The sequence below is a fragment of the Portunus trituberculatus genome, chromosome 46 (genome assembly GCF_017591435.1).
Source record: "Portunus trituberculatus isolate SZX2019 chromosome 46, ASM1759143v1, whole genome shotgun sequence".
Classification (NCBI taxonomy): Eukaryota; Metazoa; Arthropoda; class Malacostraca; order Decapoda; family Portunidae; genus Portunus; species Portunus trituberculatus.
The window spans coordinates 25,709,620-25,730,234 of NC_059300.1; the positions used below are offsets into that span (position 1 = coordinate 25,709,620).

Below are 20,615 nucleotides of genomic sequence, written 5' to 3' on the forward strand. Positions count from 1 at the left end.
TATACCTTATTTTCAATTTCTGACAATGTTTCCAAGTTCTGCTGAATGGTCTGCTTTGCAAAGTGGTCATTGGCAACAAGTTCCTTGCCAAACTTTTGCAGTCCTTTGAACACATCCTTTCGACCATCAATTTCAACCTGAAATAATCAGAGTTGTTGGCCTATAAACACAAACATATGCATGCACCACAAAACTGAAGCATTCAAAGAACTATGAGGAAAAAGAAACATCTATAATAGACACCACATATCATGAAGTTAAATTATGACACACAATTTTTACACTAAATAGAAGGAAAGACAGCACAAGAAACTAACAAGGTTTGGTATTGGGTCCTGCACAAATCACACAATGGAGCATCTCTTGCAAAATGGAGGAAGTAGTAGATACCTACCCAAACAATAATAACTAGTTCTACTCCGAGCAGTTCTGGTCTGGATCAGTTCAGGGGGTCCTGTGAACTTTTCATTAAAGCTTGTTGTGATCTTGCTGAATATTTCCCTTAGTGTCTCACAACTCAAGGGGGCAGTCACAGCCTACCCTCTAAAGATAACTCTCCTACTTCTCATAAAACTACATGCACTTACCACACACACCCTTCACTTAAAATTCAAAATAAGAAAATGGCAACTCCAAATCCAGCCTCAGAGTTCCCTTCTGGGGAGAGGACCAGAAATTTCCCCAGGTCTGACTGCTCTCTCGGCAGTGACCCAAAATGTCTTGACACCTCCCTCAACTTTTTCTTCATTAACTTCTGCAATATTTGCAGTCTTAGATCTAATTTTCAATCTGTAGAACACCACCTCTCCTCTACTAAACCTCATTTTCTTTTCCTCACCGAAACACAGCTGTCTGAAGCAACTGACAGTAGCCCCTTCTCTGTTCCCTCCTACTTTCTCTATCCTCATTTTCGTTCCAAAGCTGGATGTTGCGTCTATGTGCACAATAACTTGACTTACTCTCACGCCCACACTCTTAAATCTTCCAAGTTGTCCACCATCTGACTTCGACTCAATAGTAACTCTCTAACTAAATTTATCTGTGGTGTCTATCTCTCCCCTAACTCCTCTGGCTACTGCAAATTCTTTGACTATTTAACTTCCAAAGTGGAGCACATTCTATCCCTCTTTCCTTTCACAGAGATCTTTGGAGATTTCAATATTCACAACCAGATTTGGTTTTCCTCTCTCTTCACTGAACATCCTGGTAAACTAGCCTTCAACTTTGCTATCCTCCATGATTTAAGACAACTGGTGCAACACCCTACTCATATTCCTGACTGTCTTAGCCCTTAAAGTACGGGGAGTTGATTTACTTTCTGTGTTACAGTGGTGAAACACTGTATCTTGTCCTGTTTCTCCAATCCCTCCTCAGGATCCCCCAATATGGGGGTGACTCTGGCATTTTGCTTCTGCCAGTTGGGGAATCTGAGAAGGTATTATGCTGATTTTCACTGGAATGATTACTGTTTCCATGTCAGAGTCTGCTGAACACATAACAAAGGTGATAGTGTCTCACATGGAGGCGTACATTCCTCATCCTTTTTTCTCAACATAAACCTTCTAAACACAGCCTGCTCTCATACTATACATGATAGAGAGGTTGCACACAAAAGATACTTGAGCCTTCCATCACCTGAATCTCATGTTTGTCATATTTTTGCCAGGAATCATACCAAGTCTGTTTTTCAACTTGCTAAACACTCCTTTATAAATAGAAAATATTAAAATCTTTCAAACTCCAACTCCCCTCGAGATTTCTGGCACCTGGCCAAAAACATCTCCAATAACTTTACTTCTTCATCTTTCCCTCTTTTATTTGATCCTGATGGCATCTCTAAAGCTGTACTCTTCTCTCAAACCTTTGCTAATAACTCCATCTTGGATGATTCTGGGCTTGTCCCTCCCTCTGAATATTTCATGTCTTCAATCAAAGTTCTTCGTAATGATGTTTTCCATGCCCTCACTGGTCTAAACCCTTGGAAGGCTTATGCACCTGATAGGGTCCCTTCTATCATTCTCAAAAATTGTGCTTTCGTGCTTGCACCTTACCTAACCAAACTCTTTCAACTATGTTTATCAATGTCTATCTTTCCTTTGTGCTGAAAGTTTGCCTACATTCAACCTGTTCATAAAAAAGGGTGACTGTTCTAATCCCTCAAACTACCATCCTATAGCTTTAATCTCTTGCTTATCTAAAGATTTTGAATCTATCCTCAATAGAGAGATTCTTAAACATCTGTTACTCCACAATCTTCTATCTGATTGCCAGTATGGCTTTCATCAAGGTCCCTCTACTGGTGATCTTCTAGCATTCCTTACAAAGTCTTGGTCATCTTCTTTAGAGATTTTGGTAAAACTTTTGCTGTCACATTAGACAGATCAAAAACTTTTGATAGAGTCTGGCACAAAGCTGTGTTTTCCAAACTGCCCTCCTATGGTTTCTATTCTTCCCTTTGCAACTTTACCTCAAGTTTCCTTTCCGACCATTCTATTGCAGATGTGGTAGACAGCCACTGTTCTTTTCCTAAATCTATTAACAGTGGTGTTCCTCAGGGTTTTGTGCTGTCACCCACTCCCTTTCCATTATTCATTAATGATCTTAACCAAACTTCCTGCCCTATCCACTCCTATGTTGATGATACAACCGTACACCTTTTCATGTCCTTTTCAGAGACGACCAACCCTTCAGGATATCAACAGATCATGCAGGGACACCACAGAACGCCTGACTTCTGATCTTTCTAAGATTTCTGATTGGGGCACAGAAAACTTAGTAGTGTTCAATGCCTTAAAACTCAATTCCTCCATCTATCAATTCAATACAACCTTCAGTGATTCAACCGTCTCCCTCTTTTACACTGAATATCCTCGGTTTGTCCTTTATTAATAATCTAAACTGGAAACTTCACATCTAATCTCTTACTAAAACAGCTTCTATGAAGTTAGGCATTCTGCAATGTCTTTGCCAGTTTTTCTTGCCCCTCCAACTGCTAACTCTGTCCTTGTATGGAGTACTCTTCACATGTTTAAGGGGGTTCCACTCACACAGTTTTATCAGATAAGGTGGAATCAAAAACCTTACGTCTCATCAACTCTCCTCTTGTGACTGACTCTTCAACCTCTTTCTCATCACCAAAATGTTGCATCTCTTACTATCTTTTATCGGTATTTTCATGTTAACTGCTCTACTGATATTGCTAACTGCATGCCTCCCCTCCTCCTGCAGCCTCACTGCCCAAGGCTTTCTTCTTCCTCTCATCCCTATTTTGTCCAACTCTCTAGTGTAAGAGTTAACTAGTATTCTCAATCATTCATACCTAGCTCTGGTAAACTCTGGAACTCCCTGCCTGCTTCTGTATTTCCATCTTTGTATGACTTGATTTCTTTTAAGAGCAAAGTTTCAAGACATTTGTCCCTGACTTTTGGCTAATTCTATTTGAATCTTTACGGGAACTGGCAATCCAAGTAGGTCTTTTGTTTTTTTATCTTTTGCTGCCCATGGTCATTTCCCCTTCTTGCATAAAAGAAAAAAAAACTGAAAGAAAGAAGACTTGCCTTCATTTCTTGATGACTCTGCAGAAGCATCTCCGCCTCAGCACTATTGTTGGGGAGTGGGGAGGCATTCATGCGACTCACAATGTCCTCGCCCCACCTTTCCAACTCCCTTAGGTCAGCCTGGAACTTGTGCATTGTGTAGGAGTGAGTGAGCTGGTCTTTTCTGCCATGGGACCGCTCACATAGTTGGGACCATGCCTCCAGTACCTCTGCCTGCTTCTTGATGATTGGGTCTTTTTTGGCTGGGTATTTCCTAGACAGGTTGTGGGCATTCTTTTCATGCTCCTTGATCTTCTTCTCAATGGCAGACATGTCCCTGATGATGGTCTCCTGCTTGCGTTGCAAAGTCTCCACCTGCATCAAGTCCTTCCCAGTGTCCTCATTAGCTAAGATGACGGCCTTCTCACTGATGCGATCCTTTGTGTCATCAACATCTCTATTGAATGCATGTGTCTCAAGAGCACCTTCCAAGTCTGCTCTGTAACGGTCGATGGCTCCCTTCAGTGCCTGCCACCTGAGTGTGAGAGAAGTATTGGTGAGTGACTTGGTATTCCTTGCAGAGACCAGTCATAAAGATTCAGATAATATAATTTTCCTAAACTATTTCTATAAAACATTTTTCTATTTTTTCACTTATTTGTATTGTTTTATACTAACATTTCTTAAGTTTCTTTTTACAAATTACTATATCTGTGCCTGTGTATAGAAATATCCAAGAAAGAGGAAAAAAAAAAAAAAAAAATCTAAATCTGATTATCATGAAAGAACTTCCTTAAAGTACTAAACTAACACCACAAGCATTTTTCAGTAGGCAATCATAGCAAGTAAGGCATCCTGCCTTGTGATTTGTATTCTTACTTGTGGTTAAGATCATTCTTGCGCTGCTGCACAGACTTGTTGTCACTGCAGCCTTGCTTGATTATCTTGTCTGCTAGCTTGTTGATGTTGGTGAACCTTGCATCATCAACGCGCATGTCTGAGTCCACGTCGTCAAGCTTGCGGTGCAGAGCCATGCAGTGCTCATAGTCCTTCCCTAGGTCACCCACTTGCACCATCATCTCCTGTTGAGTAAAGAAAGTGACCGATGTGTCAGCTAATTACATTACTCTGTTAGAGTAAAAACTTGTCAGTCATCACAGTAACATGTGGACAATTTCAAGTGACAAGCAAGTATTTCACAATGTTGTCAATCTATATAAGTAAGGCAATGAAAGTTTGCAGCTTCACAATACCTTGTCCCTTATCCAAGCATCAACTTTTTCAATCTGAGTGTTGAACTCTAAGATGTCCTGGGCTTCCTCCAGGCCACGGGAGTGACTCTCGGCATCCAGCACCAGCCGTGTCCAGCGCTCCACCAGGTGGTCCAGCTCATCCTTTATTTGTGCTGCTGACTTGTGCCGCTTGTTGATCAGCATAGCTCCTGATACAGATGGAACAAGAACAGTTATAGAGTATATCACCAGTTAATATAATGCCAACAGTTACTAAAAAAAAAACTTTTTAAATTTACTCTTCTCAGCTGCTATTTCTATGGTCAAAATTAAACAGAATAGTACTCATTACACACTCACCCTTGTCAGTTATCTCCTTGATGCTGCATTCATGTGCCTGAAGCTCAGCCAGGAATGCCTGGTGCTTCTGGAGTTTCCTAACTTTGTCATCAAAGCTTGTAACATCTCCTTTCAGTTTGTCAGCATCCAGGTGGTTTGCCTTCTCATCAATCCACATATTTGCATCACGGACATCACGAATGAACTGAGCGTAGAGAAGTGCATCTTCTAGCTGACGCTTGCGAGCTCTGGGAAACATTACATCATTAACCATCATCTTATGTTCCTCAATATTGCCTAAAACTTTTAAACCTTGGTTTAACACAGCCTGTTCTCGTGCTATACATGATAGAAAGGTTGCCCACAAAAGGTACTTGAACCTTCCATCTCCTGAATCTCACTTTATATTTTCTGCCCGGAATCATGTCAAGTCTGTTCTTCAACTTGCCAAACACTCCTTTATAAATAGAAAATGTCAAAATCTTTCAAACTCAACTTTCCTTCAGACTTCTGACATCTGGTCAAAAACATCTCCAATAACTTCATTTCTTCATCTCTTCTGTCTCTAAAGCTGAACTCTTCTCTTTGCTAACAACTCCACCTTGAATGATTCTGGGCTTGTCCCTCCCTCTCCTCCTCCATCTGACTATTTCATGTCTTCAATCAAAATTCTTCATAATGATGTTTTCCATGCCCTCACTGGCCTAAACCCTCAGAAGGCTTATGGACCTGATGGGGTCCCTCCTATGGTTCTCTCTGTCTGGCCAAACTCCTTCAACTTTGTCTATCAACTTCTGCCTTTCCTTATTGCTGGAAGTTTACCTACATTCAGCCTGTTCCTAAAAAGGATAACTGTTCTAATCCCTCAAACTACTGTTCTATAGCTTTAATCTCTTGCTTGTCTAAAGTTTTTAATCTATCCTGAATAGGAAGATTCTTAAACATCTGTCACTTCACAATTTTCTATCTGATCACCAGTATGGCTTCTGTCAAGGTTGCTCTACTGGTGATCTTTTGGTTTTCCTTACTGAGTCTTGGTCATCTTCTTTTAGAGATTTCGGTGAAACCTTTGCTATCGCATTAGACATATTAAAAGCTTTTGATAGAGCCTGGCATAAAGCTTTTATTTTCCAAACTGCCCTCCTACAGTTTCTATCCTTCTCTCTGCAATTTTATCTCAAGTTTCCTTTCTGATCGTTCTATTGCAGCCATAGTAGACAGCCACTGTTCTCCTAAATCTATTAATAGTGGCGTTCCTCTGCCTCTCTCTATTGTTCATTAATGACATTCTCAACCAAATCTCTTGCCCTATCCACTCCTATGCTGATGATACCAACCTACATCTTTTCACGTCCTTTCAAAGACGACCAACCCTTTAGGAAGTCAACAGATCACGCAGGGACACCACAGAATGCCTAACTTCTGATCTTTCTAGGATTTCCAGTTGGGGCAGAGAAAACCTAGTGGCTTTCAATGCCTCAAAAATTCAATTCCTCCATCAATCAACTCGAAACAACCTTCCAGACAACTATCCCCTCTTCTTCAATGACACTCAACTGTTTCCCTCTTCCACACTGAATATCCTCGGTCTGTCCTTTACTCATAATCTTAACTGAAAACTTCACATCTTATCTTTTGCTAAAACAGGTTCTATGAAGTTAGACATTCTGAGGCGTCTGTCAGTTTTTCTTGCCCCTCCAACAGCTAACTCTATACAAGAGCCTTATCCATCCCTGTATGGAGTACTCTTTGCATGTTTGGGGGGTTCCACTCACACAGCTTTATTAGATAGGATGGAATCAAAAGCTTTTCATTTCATCAACTTCCCTCCTCAACTCCCCTCCTCTGACTGACTGTCTTCAGCCTCTTTCTCACAGCCGAAATGTTGCATCTCTTTCAATCTTTTATCGGTATTTTCATGCTAACTGCTTATCTTCCCTCCTCCAGCAGCCTCACTGCACAAAGCTTTCTTCTTCCTCTCATCCCTATTCTGTCCAACTCTCTAATGCAAGAGTTAGCCAGTACTCTCAATCATTCACACCTTTCAATGGTAAACGCTAGAACTCCCTACCTGCTTCTGTATTTGTCTTCCTACAACTTGACTTCTTTTAACTGCTTCTGTATTTGTCTTCCTACAACTTGACTTCTTTTAAGAGGAAGTTATCAAGACATTTGCTCCCTAATTCTGGCTAACTCCCTACTAGAACCAGCACCCAAGTGAGCCTTTTTTTTTTTTTTTTTTTTTTTTTTGTAATATTGTTTTGCCCTTGGTTGGCCTCTTCTGCATAAAAAAAAAAGAAATACACAAGGACATCCTGGAGAAAGTCTACTAGACTCTGAGCTTTGTCTAGCATGACTGCTGCTAGGAACTGAATCAATCTATTAGAGACCATTACAAAAGAAATTATAAATGTACTGGAGGATTTTGCATCATATCCACCACACCAATCAACAAATAAAGTCTCTCACTTAGAGCTGTCCTTGACTCGGTCCCGCCGCTGCACCACCTCGTCCACGCGCTTCTTGATGTGTGGCGAGTCAAAGTGATTCTGTTCAATCAGTTTTGAGCCATGGTTCTTCAGCGTATCAAGCTTCTCGTCCTGAGCCAGCACTAGCTTCTCAAAGGCGTCGTGTTTCTTCACCTGCAAACGAGACAAACATACATAATACTTTATTACAACATAGGCATTTGCTATGAGCTGTGTTGCTAGGTTAATGTACTTATCTGTTATGATTATAAAGAACTTCAACATTTTGGTCCGACTTTAACATCATAACAATACAAACAAATTGAGGATGATCGTAATAGAGAGATAGAGAGAGCCGTACAAAAAACAGCAAAGTAAAATGTTGAGATGGTGTACAGTACCTGTGCATCCACTTGCTCAATGGTGTTGCCAAAGTCTGCTGTTGAGAGGTAGGCTTCCTGGGAGCTGCTGATGGTGTCCAGCTGTTTGGCATCTCTCAGGAAGAAGTGGAGGTCAATGAGCTGGTCAAGGTAAACCTTCTTGTGCTGCCAGGCAGCATGCAGCTGACTCCTCTCCTCCAGGACCTGAGGGATAGGACAGTCCTTCAAGGCTCTCAAAGTAACTATTCCCAAAAAGCTTCCAAAATCATGCTGTTAACTATTCCAGAAAAGCTTCCAAAATCATGCTGTACCACTTCAAAAGTATTCATGTGAAATCTAGACAGACAAAAGAACTGTGCTGGAACAGAGGACAAATGACTACTGTTCAAGTAACAAATTTATTCCTCACCATTATAAATTACATTTCTTCCACAACTCACAGGTACTATACATCACTTCAGTGGTGTACCTTCACCAAAATCCAACTTTTGGACATTATCAGGAACACAAACACTCTTGCTGTCTTTACAGAAGACCACAATATTCCCAAGCCACTCGAGGCATTACTGCTCACCTTGTTGACCCGCTCCTCCACCTCGCTGCTGGCATAGTGCTGCTCCTCTATCATGTTGCCACCAGACTCCACAACTCGGCTGAACTCATCCTCCCGTGCCTCAATCTCTGCCTTGATGCGCTCATGCTCCGTCTTGAGACCCTGAGCGCTGGCAGCATCCCGAACCTTCTCCTCCGCCTTCATGGTTGCCCGCAGGTCACTGGACCAGCTGATCAGGTCTCGGGACTGAACAGAAATAAAAGAGAGGTAATTAAAAAGAGTGATATACAGTCATTCAAACTGCTTGCAAATTTGAGTCTCACCAAAGGAGGAGAGATTGAGATACTAATGTTCTACAACTCTCAATAAAATCCATAAGTATATCTAAACATCAAAATCTCAAGCATGTGAAACATAATTTGGCTTGAAATATGTAAAAACATTTAGAAAACTTCAACAACTTCACAGAAGGACCAATTTAGATCCATAAATCTAATAATAGAAACTTAATTCATATCTAAATCACCACTACCTTGAATGACTTGTAAATCAGTCATACTGAAATCAACAGTATCACCATCAACACTAAATACTGCAGTGACTATAACTTTAGTTCATGACCATAGCACAGCAGCCACACCACACTTACATGAGCAAGGAATTTCTGGAGATCAGCAGCAGCAAGCAATTGCTCTTTCCTCTTGGAGGCCTTATCCTGGAGGACATTCCAGTTCTCCACCACAAGTGCCTGCTGCTCTGCTATATGCTCTGCATTGCTTCCAGGGTAGGCAGCTTGCAGCCGTGCCGAGTCATCCACAAGAACCTGGTAAAAAATTTTATTAAATCATGTGCAGGTGATCTAATGTAAGCCAATTACTGTTAAGAGTATCTGGAGCCCCAAAGAGCTTGAATTAATCTCAGTTATCACACACATATCTAAACTTGATAACCTCAAAAGACAAGATGGGCAAACCTGGAGCTGTGCCTCAAGGGCCACCAAGTCATTCTCAAATCCTTCATGTTTGCGCAGGAGTGACTGGACAGACTGCACATCACGGCCCAGCTCCTCAGGGATGGATTTGAACTTCTCCTGTATTCTGGCCAGTGCCTCAGCCACGTCACGATTGAACCTGTGGATTTCTCCAGCAGCCTCCAGCTTCTGGTCCCGGGCCTCAATGTGCTCCAGGAGACTATTCCAAGCAGCCCTTTGTGTTTTAAGAGGAAATATGCAATGCTGATTACTATTCATTACACAAGTTTTTTAAGTTATAAGCTTTATTAACTACTACTGAGAAAACCTTTTATCACTATCTGAAACTATGCTCTGCTATTTTGAAATGCACATCACAAAGCAGAAAATAACACAAGTACAGAGGAGACCCAGGACCTTACCGAACTTGCTTATGATATGCTGTGACCTGGGTGGCTGGATCTTGACTTTTAGTGGGGGAAGAAGATGGGCTTCCCTTACTGTTAGCAGAAGGGCAGACAGAGGTTAATAAAACTCACGGAAGGAACCCAAAGTTACCTGGACAGCATGTTAGAATAAGACCTTAACCAGGTGACACTCAGAAAGGTAATGTACAAAGAATAAACCAATACACCCACAGCCAGAAACACCAAATCCACCTCAAACTCCCCAAACACTAAAACAAACAAATAGTGAGACTTGGAAATTCAAGAAAAAAAAAAAAAAAAAAAAAAAAAAAAAAAAATATATATATATATATATATATATATATATATATATATATATATATATATATATATATATAAAATCACTGGGATAAGAAATTAAATATACTGATTAGAAAATAAAACTTCTCTTATTACCTTGCAACAAAAAGAAATAAAAGAATAAATGAACAAATAAAACAAAAATGCACTTGCACATCTTGCTAATCTGTAGTGTATGTAGCTAACTTAGCGTATGTTGTACTGAGATGATTTGGTGATGCATGGTATGTGTACTATCTAGTGTTGTTTGGTGTGGTGTGGCATGCTACCATATAGTGAGGTGGTGGTGTTGTGATGTGTGGTATGGTGTGTGTGTATGGGTGTGTATGACCTCCTGTTGATATGTTATGTATTGTGATGTATGATGTGATGTGTATGTGTGTACAGCCTTCTAGTGTTGCGTTATGTATTGCAATGAATGATATGTCTGAGGTACACATTAAGTACAAGATGCGTCAAGAGTTTTGAACAATACTCATTCACAAGGCACATGCTACTTTCCTTACTAATTGACCTATTTCATGTCTTTTTTTATGACACATTCCATTTGATGTCACAAGAACGAAATGCTGAATGTAAACTTTGTTTGGTTAAAAAATTCAAAGCTACAAACATTTATTCCATCATTAAGAATCTTTTCAAGCGTCATCTAACATTTTCATTTTTTTTTTTTTTATTTATATTTTCTTCTTCATTGACAAAGGAATGAAGTAACGTGCAGTGGTGCAACACTACCCCCCAATCCTTCATGCACTGGAGTCAAATGAGCTATTAGTATAAAATAAGTCAAATGCAATATGTACGTATCAAGTTGCAATTCACTTTGGTGTTTAAATATTCAATGCTTCAGTTAGCTTAAAAAAAACTATAAAAAATATTAAAAAACATGCATCTAACAGGCAAAATAATGAACTTAAATCTTTGGCATGCTATTAAGAACATGCAATAGGGACACACAATTAAATAGTGAGATAAAGTGCAATTAAACATTCCTTTCAAAAAGTAATGAAAATTGGATGCAATACTTACATGCTGTCATTTTCCTCCAATGGAAGCTTACACTGATTTCTTTTGACTGTTTGTTTTCTTGTCTCCCTAAACACTATTCCCTTCCCTTCACTAGGTAAGGTGTCCCAACCTCACAAGCTGTTGTATCTCACTTTTTCTCTAATCTGATCTATTGATCATGTTCCTTGATTACTCTTCATCAATAAATCTGTGCCTAACATAATACAAAGTTCAGTTCAATCAATAGTCACTTTACTGAACTGTTCACTCACCTTAGTTGCTCCTGTTTCCTGTCGATCACTGACGCATAGGGACTTTCATTAGCAATGAGTTTCTTGGCAAGCTCATCGCACTGCTTGAAGCGCTCTGAGCCAGCCTCTACTCGGTGCTTGAAGTCATCAAATTTGGCTTGCAGAAGCTGTTGAAAAAGTGCTACACATTAGGCTCCATACAATGCACCAAGGAAATGTATTACTGCTAATTTTGATACATACAAAATCACATAAGCTTCATGACATAGATCAAAGCAGAAAAGTTTCAGCACAGACCAGAAGGTGTTCATAATCATGGCCAAAGTCCTCCGAGGTGGCTGTCTGCATCTGCTCAGTGATCCATTTCTCCAGGTCCTCTGCCTCTCGGAAATACTCATGCCGGTACATGGAGGCCATCAGCTTTTGCCGCAGGTTTGCTGATAGTTTCTGCAGGTCCTTCAGCTCCTGGTTCAGCATCTGCATACAAGGGAAATATTCACAACACTCACAGAACCTCAGGATTGTTGCTGCATTAGTCTATCCATTAGTGATGTGATGAGCAAATACTTGCATAGGAAAGAATGTATTGTCATAATTCAGTCCATATTCATTCTACTAAGGCACCAAAACTACAGATAATTTCAGTTCCAAGATAAACATTACATTTATTATAAAGAGTTTTTTCATGCATAAAAAAAAAAAAAAAAAAAAAAAAAAATATATATATATATATATATATATATATATATATATATATATATATATATATATATATATATATAAAATCAATAAATAAATGAAATTGCAGACACCAAAAATAGACCACTTTAATTCCAAACTAACCATTTAGTTATTACAAAGAACTTTCATTCATTAAACAATAAAACTAAATCAACATAAGCCACTGGCAGGACATTCAGTCAAGTTTCTCAACAAAGTAAGAACACTAAAGAAAAAGAAAGAGTGTAGGAATTATCAAATACCTGCTGTCGGTCCTTTATAAGCTTGGACTCTGGGTGACTAGATTTTATCATGGACTCTGCCATTGTGCCCATTTCCTTCACAATACCACTATAGGTGTCCATCTCAAGCTCCAGTGCCTGTAGGGAGAGCAGTGTCAGGAGGTGAGAAAAGGCACACATGGAAGAAATGTAAAACACATTCATGTAGAAATTTCTTTCAATAATCAATTCCCACCTTACTTGGCTACATTGGGTAACAATATCAAGATGATCTCAGGTTCAATGTACAGCTCAAGTTGAAGTATATGATATAATGAAATTGAGGGATAAAAAGTGATTATAAAACTTTACGTCATTCTAAAATACAATCTTAAGTGAGAAATGTCATACTCTCGGAAACTTGCCTTGTGCTTAGCGAGGAGTTTTCTAGCAACATCCTCATCCTTCCCATAATCTTTGGTCTGCAGAATGTTCCTTTTCTCATTCATCCAAGCCTCCACCTCTGTCACCTCAAAGAAGTACTGTTGTGCCTTCAGGTTCAGCTCCAGCTTCCTGCTCCTTTCATTGGCTTCAGCTAGCAAGTCATTCCATGCCTCCTGAAGCTCCTCACACCTCTGCACAATCTGAAAAAGAAAAAAATATATGTGGAACCTTTATTACTAAAGATTACCAAATACCTGCAAAACGGTTGAAAATGTGTGGGGGAGCTGTGAGGTGTGATTCATGTGTCCATGTCAGTTTACCTGCTCAAGTCGCCGAGGCTGACAGGTACAATGTGCATGCTCAGTGCGGCAAGACAGAGAGTTGAAGGCCTGAGAGGAAAGCGTTTAGTATGTAAATAAGAGCTTCTGTGCTGTGTAAAAAATCCTAGACTGTGACATGTATTGTTTATGTGTTTTATTATTTTAGGTTTCAATGTGAAGATAAAAAAAGTTTACTTGGTTAAGTGGTGGTGGAGTGTACATATTGTAAGGGTAGCGTTGTGGGGACTTGGCAAGCCGGTGACGTTTAGTATACGAGGATGATGATTGACGAGGTGTCCAGTGCACTGAATGGCCCCTTGGCCACTGCACACCTGACACCTGAGTAAACAAGTGAGGAATAAGGAGTGATTCCAGGAACACTTCCAGTTCTTGGCATAACCTAATTCCATCAAGCTTATACCATCAACTATTTGCTGAGGAAGTACACCATTTCTCCCAGAGCTACCATGAGACTTACCAGGCCCTTCTCAGGATGGTGCTCATCGCACAGCTTTTTCCCCTTGGCTAAACATTTGTCAATCTGTGGCTGATGACCCTGAATCTCTGCTTTCAGCTTGATGTGCTTCTTATTCAGAGTCTGAGCTTCATGCAAATTTTGTCCCAATACCTGCAAAGAAAACACAAATATCATGAGCACAAACACAAAAAAATTAGGGAACTAAAAGATTGTGTAATATTCCGTACATTCAGCTTTCTACCAAAACATAATACAAGTTACAATGCTGATCCTGTCAGGAATGGTGACAATTTAAAACTCTTTCATTTATGAAAATTTGAGATTTTGCTTATTTTCAGTTCCTTGTTGCTTTTCTCCCACACTGCACTCACTGTGGAGGTTGCCAGAGTCATGTGCTCTTTTATCCACTGCATCTCAGCATCCACCTCAAAGTTAAACTCATGCCACCGTAGCGACTCCTCAAGGGCTGCTCTTCGGCGTGCTGCTGGGTCCTGCAAAACATCATCGTTGTCATCATCATTAATTTTAAAGTCCGCCATTGTGAAAAAAAGAAATTAGCACAAAAAATGCAGTCTCATAAAATTGATCAAAGTATTACAACCATTTACTCAAAACCTTGTGATACACTATACAATGATATCTAACACAATCCTATATGTAACAGATATGTATGAAGTTCCCCATGAAATATTCAAACCATTGTGACAAATCACTTGTATCTATAAGCTTAATGGTTAGGGCTTCTTGCTTTACAGAAATATTATCATACTTAAAGTAATGATGCCTTCCAAATGAATGCAATAAAATAATGTCTTGGAAAAGCAGAAATAAGGAAATAAAGAAGCACCTTCAGATTATTGAATCTCTTCTTGGCAGCAACACAGGAGGCCTTGATGTTGTCTGAATCAAAGTGTCCATCGGCCACCATCTGGTCCCCAGTGTTGCACAGGTCACTAATCTTCCGTTCCATTGTGTTCAAGTCATTATCCAGGTTGTTCTGTTTCTTCATGAGGTCCTTGCAGGAGTGAAGGTCAGAGCCCACATCCTTGTTATTGAGAGCAGACTCCAAGGCCTCCAGGTTCTTCTCTGTCTCTTCAAGGTCTTTGTTGTAGGTGTGCTGGTTGTTGGCCTGCCGCAGCTTGGTGCCTTTGTCCTCTGTCTTGGAGCACAGGTCCTTCCACTTCTTGTTTAGATCGTCCAAGGTCTTCTGGATGTCCCGGGACTGATAGTGCTTCATTCCAATCAGATCCTGGCCAGTTTTGTTGAGGCGCCGTAGCTGACCCTCGTTGGCATGCAGCTCCCTCTCAAATGCCTCGTGCTTCTGGATCTTTCTCTCCAGATTGCTAAGGTCTCGGTATGACTCATCATCTGCCATCTTCTTCTTGTCTCCCATCCACTTGTCAAAGTCGTCAGCATCAGCCTTGAACTGTTGGTAGGCCACTGAGCCGTTCAGCTGCTCCCGCCTGGCCTGAGCCCTGGCCTTCACTGAGGCTCGTCTGTCCCGCACCTGAAAGCATTGTGGCATTACTCATTGTGACTCATACATCTTGTGTCTTATAAAATTACATCTATTTCATAAGACTGTGTGATGACCAATATAATGCCTAAAAGCTTAAGACAAAAAAAAAAACTACTTTCATCATCCATCACTGAAGTGTATCAAGGTTCCCTTACAAAAAGTCGACTAATTTTCTCCCTTTTTGACATGCACGACCACAATGGAGTGGAAAAACTTAGTCCCATCTTTTTCAAACTTCAAATTATCCCATCACTGGCATACAACTTGTTTCCATACAAAAGCTTTATCAATCATTTAATTTTATTGGCATCCACAACCATGGAGGGACAATAAAAGTCTTTGTCCAAGCTTTTACATTCTCAAACTTTCCTCCTTACACAGACAATTCATTGCTCCCATCCTTTCCCATATTCCCATCACCATTAACATGCATCTTGTCTTCTCATATTGTCCTCATTTCACAGACAATTGACACTCCTAACCCTCTTCAAAGGACTTGGATTGTAAATGTGCACTATACTGATTACCCTCATTATATGCAAATGCAATCACCTAATAAGAATATAAAAAGTGTTGGACATATACTTGTTCTGTCCCCTCACCTGGTTCCTGCGCTCATTGATGTATGTTGCCTCATAGTGCTCAGCGGTGATCAGCTTGTCTGCCATCTCACTAAAGGCACGCAGCCGTTCATCCTGTGCCATCAGCGTGTTCTCAAAGTCATCATGTCGCTTCATGAGTGCCTCCACATCATCCAGAGTGCTCTGCATCGCCGCCAAAGAGAACGTGTATAAGAACACATAAATACAAGGGAAGCTGCAAGAAGCCATTAGGCCTACACATAATAGTCCTTGTATGAAACACACTTACTATTAACACCAACCAATCTGACAATCTGATTACCAATCCTATTCCATTCATCTACTGCTCCATTTGAAAAGAATCTCTTTCTTAAATCACATTACACATTACTATGTAATGCATGTTTCAACTGACTCTGAAACTTCAAATAACTTAAAAGGGATTCACTGGCACTAACTCTCTCACATGATGGTAAGTCTACTAACAGAATACCTGGAGACAAAGCAGTAACATCATAACACAAACCACAAAATACAGACATGCCATACTGAATGGTGATGTAAAGCTTATTATCAATAACAGTCACTTAACATTTGGTTCACTTCACTCACGCCAAGGTCCTTATAGTCCAGGAAGGTTTCGTGTGAGCTCGTTGCGGCATCAATCTGGTCAGCCTCTCTGTTGAAGAGCTGAAGGTCCATGCACTGCCTCAGCCAGTCGCCCTTCTCCTGCCAGCCACGATGGATGGCACGCTGCTCCTCTCCAAGCTGTGCCATCTGTCGCACCAATAGTAACACTGTCTTATCATTCCTTTACTTATGTTCTGCTTTTCTATCAGAAGGGATAATGTCAAACATTTACAAATCTGCTACTCAAGCATCACCCAGTCACTGATATTCTTTATGATGCAAACTAGGGCTGAGAACCTTCTCAATTGAATCTACTCTTCAATACAAAGTGTAATGCTTTTATTTCTCATATGTATCAATTTCATTTGCAGTAAAACTAGCTCACATGAAATTAACCTAGTTGGGCAATACTATGCTATCATAGTAACAAGAGAAAATTTTTACCTTTTCTTTCACTTCAGCAAAATCAGGATTCCTCTTCAACAGTTTTTCTCCAAGTTGACTCAGTTCACTGAACTCATCCTGGTGAGCTCTGATGTCATCACCAAGGTCCTGGTGACTCTTGAGCAAGATCTCTGCTGTGGTGACGTCCCGAGCTGGCTCGTTGGAATTCAACTCGTTCTTGACATCTCCAACCCAATTCAACAAACTCTGAAAGTGGAAGAAACTCGTGTCAGGCATTCCTACTCCTCTGCTACCAGCACAGGCATACTTGTGGAGACTTGCAAAAATAAAATTATGACAAAGGCACTCTGATCACTCATGAGTTCAAAAACAAATAACAAAGAACATTCCACAGAGCAATGTACTCCTGGGAACTGCAACTAACCTTGGCAGAGTTGAGGAAGATCTGCTGACCAACAGCTTCCTCCAGTCTATTCCTTCTCTCCACTGCCTTGCCCTTCAGCTGTCCCCAGTACTGCTGCACCTCCTCCTGCCGTGCCTCCACAGCATGTCGCTCTCGTGGGTACGATGCCTTCACTGAGTCAGCCAAGAGATTCACACGCCGCACCTGCCACCATTAAAAACACAAAGGGTCACAACTACTCTTGTGATATCAAATGAACCTAAACATTCTGAAGTTATAACCAAGTTTCACTTCAAGATTCCCATTAATGACAAAGAACATACTAAATAGAATGTACCCTGATCTATAAGGCAAAGTACTATTCAATATTCGCTTAATTATACTTTTTTTATCATTATTTCAAACTATTATTAATTACCATATACTCTGGCATACAACACAACACTTGAATCTTCTTAAACCATACAAAAACTGGCTTGTCCTATACAGATACAAAAACAATGATGTTAAAATTTTACATAAAATACCACTGTCATGTGAAATTGAGTTGTCTTGATTTCATATTATGATTTTTGAAGAAGTTAAATGTATAGTAAAATAAAAATCCGTTCTAAGAAAATGTGCCAAATGTATTACCGTTGGAAAGAGAAAATGAATCTTTCCAGCTTGTAGTGTTGTATACAGACACAATCCATGTATTAAAAAATAAAATTATTAATTAATTAAATAAAAAAAAAATGCAAGAATGTCAATGTATCTCATCCAAAGAAATTCAATATATAAAAAATTACAGCTGACAGCTGACAGACAAATGCAGGCAATACAGAACAAGGTTTTGTTTATGTTTAGAAAAACTGATCATAATTTTGCATCATCTTTGAACATTTATCTCCATAAAAATGTTCAGAAATACCTGGAGGAATCATAAGTTTAATTTCACACTTGGAAAATGGTGTTTCATTCCTCATACTAATATATCACTGTCTCAGTTATCTGGTGCTCACTGACTTAAACTTCACCACAGATGGTTTGGTGGTTTGGGTGATGTTTTATCCCACCATTATCAGCTAAAACTATTAAATTCAAACAGAAATATGGGAATCATCTTAACTGAAAGTCATCTTATCCGTCAAAGTATATGGTAACTTACTGAACTATTATTTGCTCAATAACTAGATCAGTTACATCAAGGCCATTCAACAAGAGCTTGTAGAAAAAGGAAGAGAATCACCACCCAAGATGTTGCTCCCAGGACCCACCTTCTCCTCCACAGGGGCAAGCTCCCTCTCCAGCTGGTCATGCTTGCGCTGGAGTGACTGTACTGTCTTAAGGTCACGGCCTAACTCATCTGTGTCCAGCTTCTCCATCTTCTCCAGCATCCAGTCCCTGGTCTCATCACAGGTGCGGTGGAAGAGCTCCACACTGGATGCCCCCTTCAGGCTCAGCTCTTTCTGCTGCTTGAGGCGATTGAGGTGCGCCCACTGGTCATGGATCTGCTTCTGTCGCTTCTTGATCTTCTCCAGCTGGCTGTGTCCGGTGTCCTCAAAGTCCTTCACCATCTTGTCAATGATGTCAATTCTCTTACTAGCAGCAGACAGGTCAGTGAGGAACTGCTCAAACTTCTTCTTGGCAGCCTCCACATTGTCTCCTTTGTCATCCACCTTGAGCAGCTTCTCCTTCTCCCTCATCCATGTCTCAAAGCCTTGGCACTCCCGCATGAAGGAGAACAGCTTGATGGACTCCTCCAGGTACAGGTGTCGCTTGCCCGCCAGGTCACACAGGTGGCCATACGAGGAGTTGATGGCCTGCAGACGCTTCTCAACTGTCTCTGGCTCCTCAAACCCTCGCCTTCGTGCTGAAGGGAAGAGGGACGCAGATCATCAGAATAAAGAATGTTAGTGCCTACTTTCAGTCCAATCAGATTATCACAACTTGTTTCCCCTGACAATGGTAACTCATGACTTCAAAAGTTGGACTTTGAACAGAACAATGTCAAGTACATCTAAGAGTATTTTGAGATTTGTCTCATTGATAACCAAGAGAGATTAAGATGAATCTAAACCTCCGACAGGACATTTAACGCACAACTCTCATCCAGCAACCTTCATGATCCTACAAAAAAAAATAAATAAATAAAATAAATAAACAAATAAATAAATGAATAAATAAAAATAAATAAATAGATAAAATAAAACAAAAAACAAATCCAATGTAAAAATAACAGAAAGAAATGGATAAAATAAGAGCGGCATGCCATCCCCTTACGTGGCGCTTTAGGTTTCCGCTTCTTGACTCTCTCTGTCTTCTTGACCATCCTTGTCCTGGGCACCATCCGCTTCTCCGGCGCCTTCACCTCCTTCTTCACCCGCACGTTGATCTTCCTTGGCTCGCTCTCCCGCACATAGTTAGCCGGAACGAAGCCTTCCTCCCCGTTGGCCTTGCGCACATTCCACCAGTCATTGTTAGTCTTGCTCAATAGGAACATCGTCTGCCGAGCGCGAGAGGACAAAGTTCCGTTGACACAGGTGAGAGACTAGATCAGATTGTGAAGTCTTATTTTAACAGTGAGAGAATGGGTCAGATCATATGGTCTAATTTTAACAATGGGTGGCTGGAAACTAGTAGTACAGTGGGAAAATTCAGTAGGGAAACAAGTGTTACAGAAAATTAAATCCTCCAAACACATCACAATGAAATGGGCCTAGATATGGAAGTGTGTGGATTGTCATCTTCCTTACATTTCACTTTCATGCATTGTGTTTAGCTCAGTTGAGAAAATATTCTACATAATTAGTGTCATCCTGAAGCATGAGATCAACTAAATTTTCTTACCATCATTATAATTAATTTCTGTACTATACTTTAACAAATGACTCTTGATTAAACGAGATAAACACATAAATTAAACAAAAGTCTCCTAACCCTATCACAAGATGTTAAGCTGAACAGAGATAATTTGTAATCATCATAATTTTCTTCTCACACAAAGTATTGACTGAAGGAGAGACAAGCACCAGCAAGATGTTAAAGTCCATGAACAAAAGAAAAACAGGAGGAAATCAGAATGACAAAAGGAGTTCAGTGAGGAGCCACCACCCATATACAAAACCACATTAGCAACAAACAGAGCCTCACCTCTCCCTTCACCATGCTCATGCCCTGCCCCTGGAATGGGTAACGAGAGATCACTGTGGGCATCTCTCTCTGCTCGGTAACAAACACTTCATCCATCTTCTCCACCACCTCTTCCACCATCACCTCCTGAGGCACCATCTTCACCTCGTCCACCCACTCATATTCCTCCTCCTCCCCAACACTCTGCTGCTGCGCCATCAGCTGTAGGTAAAATCATCATAATTACAATAATGACAACAATTTACACTACACATT

At 40.4% G+C, this 20,615-nt stretch overlaps 1 protein-coding gene across 20 annotated transcripts in view; it reads right to left on the bottom strand.

Annotated features, from left to right (window-relative positions):
• Nucleotides 1-20,615, bottom strand: part of LOC123520026 (spectrin beta chain, non-erythrocytic 1-like) — a 182,395-nt gene that overhangs the window by 45,108 nt on the left and 116,672 nt on the right. For 16 of the 20 annotated variants that reach the window (XM_045281856.1, XM_045281864.1, XM_045281854.1 and 13 more), the window contains exons 15-41: nucleotides 20,361-20,561; nucleotides 19,491-19,713; nucleotides 18,485-19,080; nucleotides 17,247-17,429; nucleotides 16,862-17,068; nucleotides 16,400-16,564; nucleotides 15,809-15,970; nucleotides 14,535-15,194; nucleotides 14,059-14,178; nucleotides 13,688-13,837; nucleotides 13,405-13,548; nucleotides 13,210-13,278; nucleotides 12,871-13,089; nucleotides 12,488-12,604; nucleotides 11,802-11,981; nucleotides 11,526-11,671; nucleotides 9,901-9,978; nucleotides 9,482-9,713; nucleotides 9,158-9,331; nucleotides 8,530-8,754; nucleotides 7,977-8,159; nucleotides 7,577-7,749; nucleotides 5,129-5,355; nucleotides 4,790-4,977; nucleotides 4,416-4,618; nucleotides 3,558-4,071; nucleotides 6-137 (exon numbers count right to left, since the gene is read on the bottom strand). In XM_045281856.1, the coding sequence (XP_045137791.1) occupies nucleotides 6-137; nucleotides 3,558-4,071; nucleotides 4,416-4,618; nucleotides 4,790-4,977; nucleotides 5,129-5,355; nucleotides 7,577-7,749; nucleotides 7,977-8,159; nucleotides 8,530-8,754; nucleotides 9,158-9,331; nucleotides 9,482-9,713; nucleotides 9,901-9,978; nucleotides 11,526-11,671; nucleotides 11,802-11,981; nucleotides 12,488-12,604; nucleotides 12,871-13,089; nucleotides 13,210-13,278; nucleotides 13,405-13,548; nucleotides 13,688-13,837; nucleotides 14,059-14,178; nucleotides 14,535-15,194; nucleotides 15,809-15,970; nucleotides 16,400-16,564; nucleotides 16,862-17,068; nucleotides 17,247-17,429; nucleotides 18,485-19,080; nucleotides 19,491-19,713; nucleotides 20,361-20,561 (5,871 nt within the window). The remainder of the gene's footprint in view (nucleotides 1-5; nucleotides 138-3,557; nucleotides 4,072-4,415; nucleotides 4,619-4,789; nucleotides 4,978-5,128; nucleotides 5,356-7,576; nucleotides 7,750-7,976; nucleotides 8,160-8,529; nucleotides 8,755-9,157; nucleotides 9,332-9,481; nucleotides 9,714-9,900; nucleotides 9,979-11,525; nucleotides 11,672-11,801; nucleotides 11,982-12,487; nucleotides 12,605-12,870; nucleotides 13,090-13,209; nucleotides 13,279-13,404; nucleotides 13,549-13,687; nucleotides 13,838-14,058; nucleotides 14,179-14,534; nucleotides 15,195-15,808; nucleotides 15,971-16,399; nucleotides 16,565-16,861; nucleotides 17,069-17,246; nucleotides 17,430-18,484; nucleotides 19,081-19,490; nucleotides 19,714-20,360; nucleotides 20,562-20,615) is intronic. The other 4 variants (XM_045281866.1, XM_045281858.1, XM_045281852.1 and 1 more) reach the window with 3 other exon arrangements.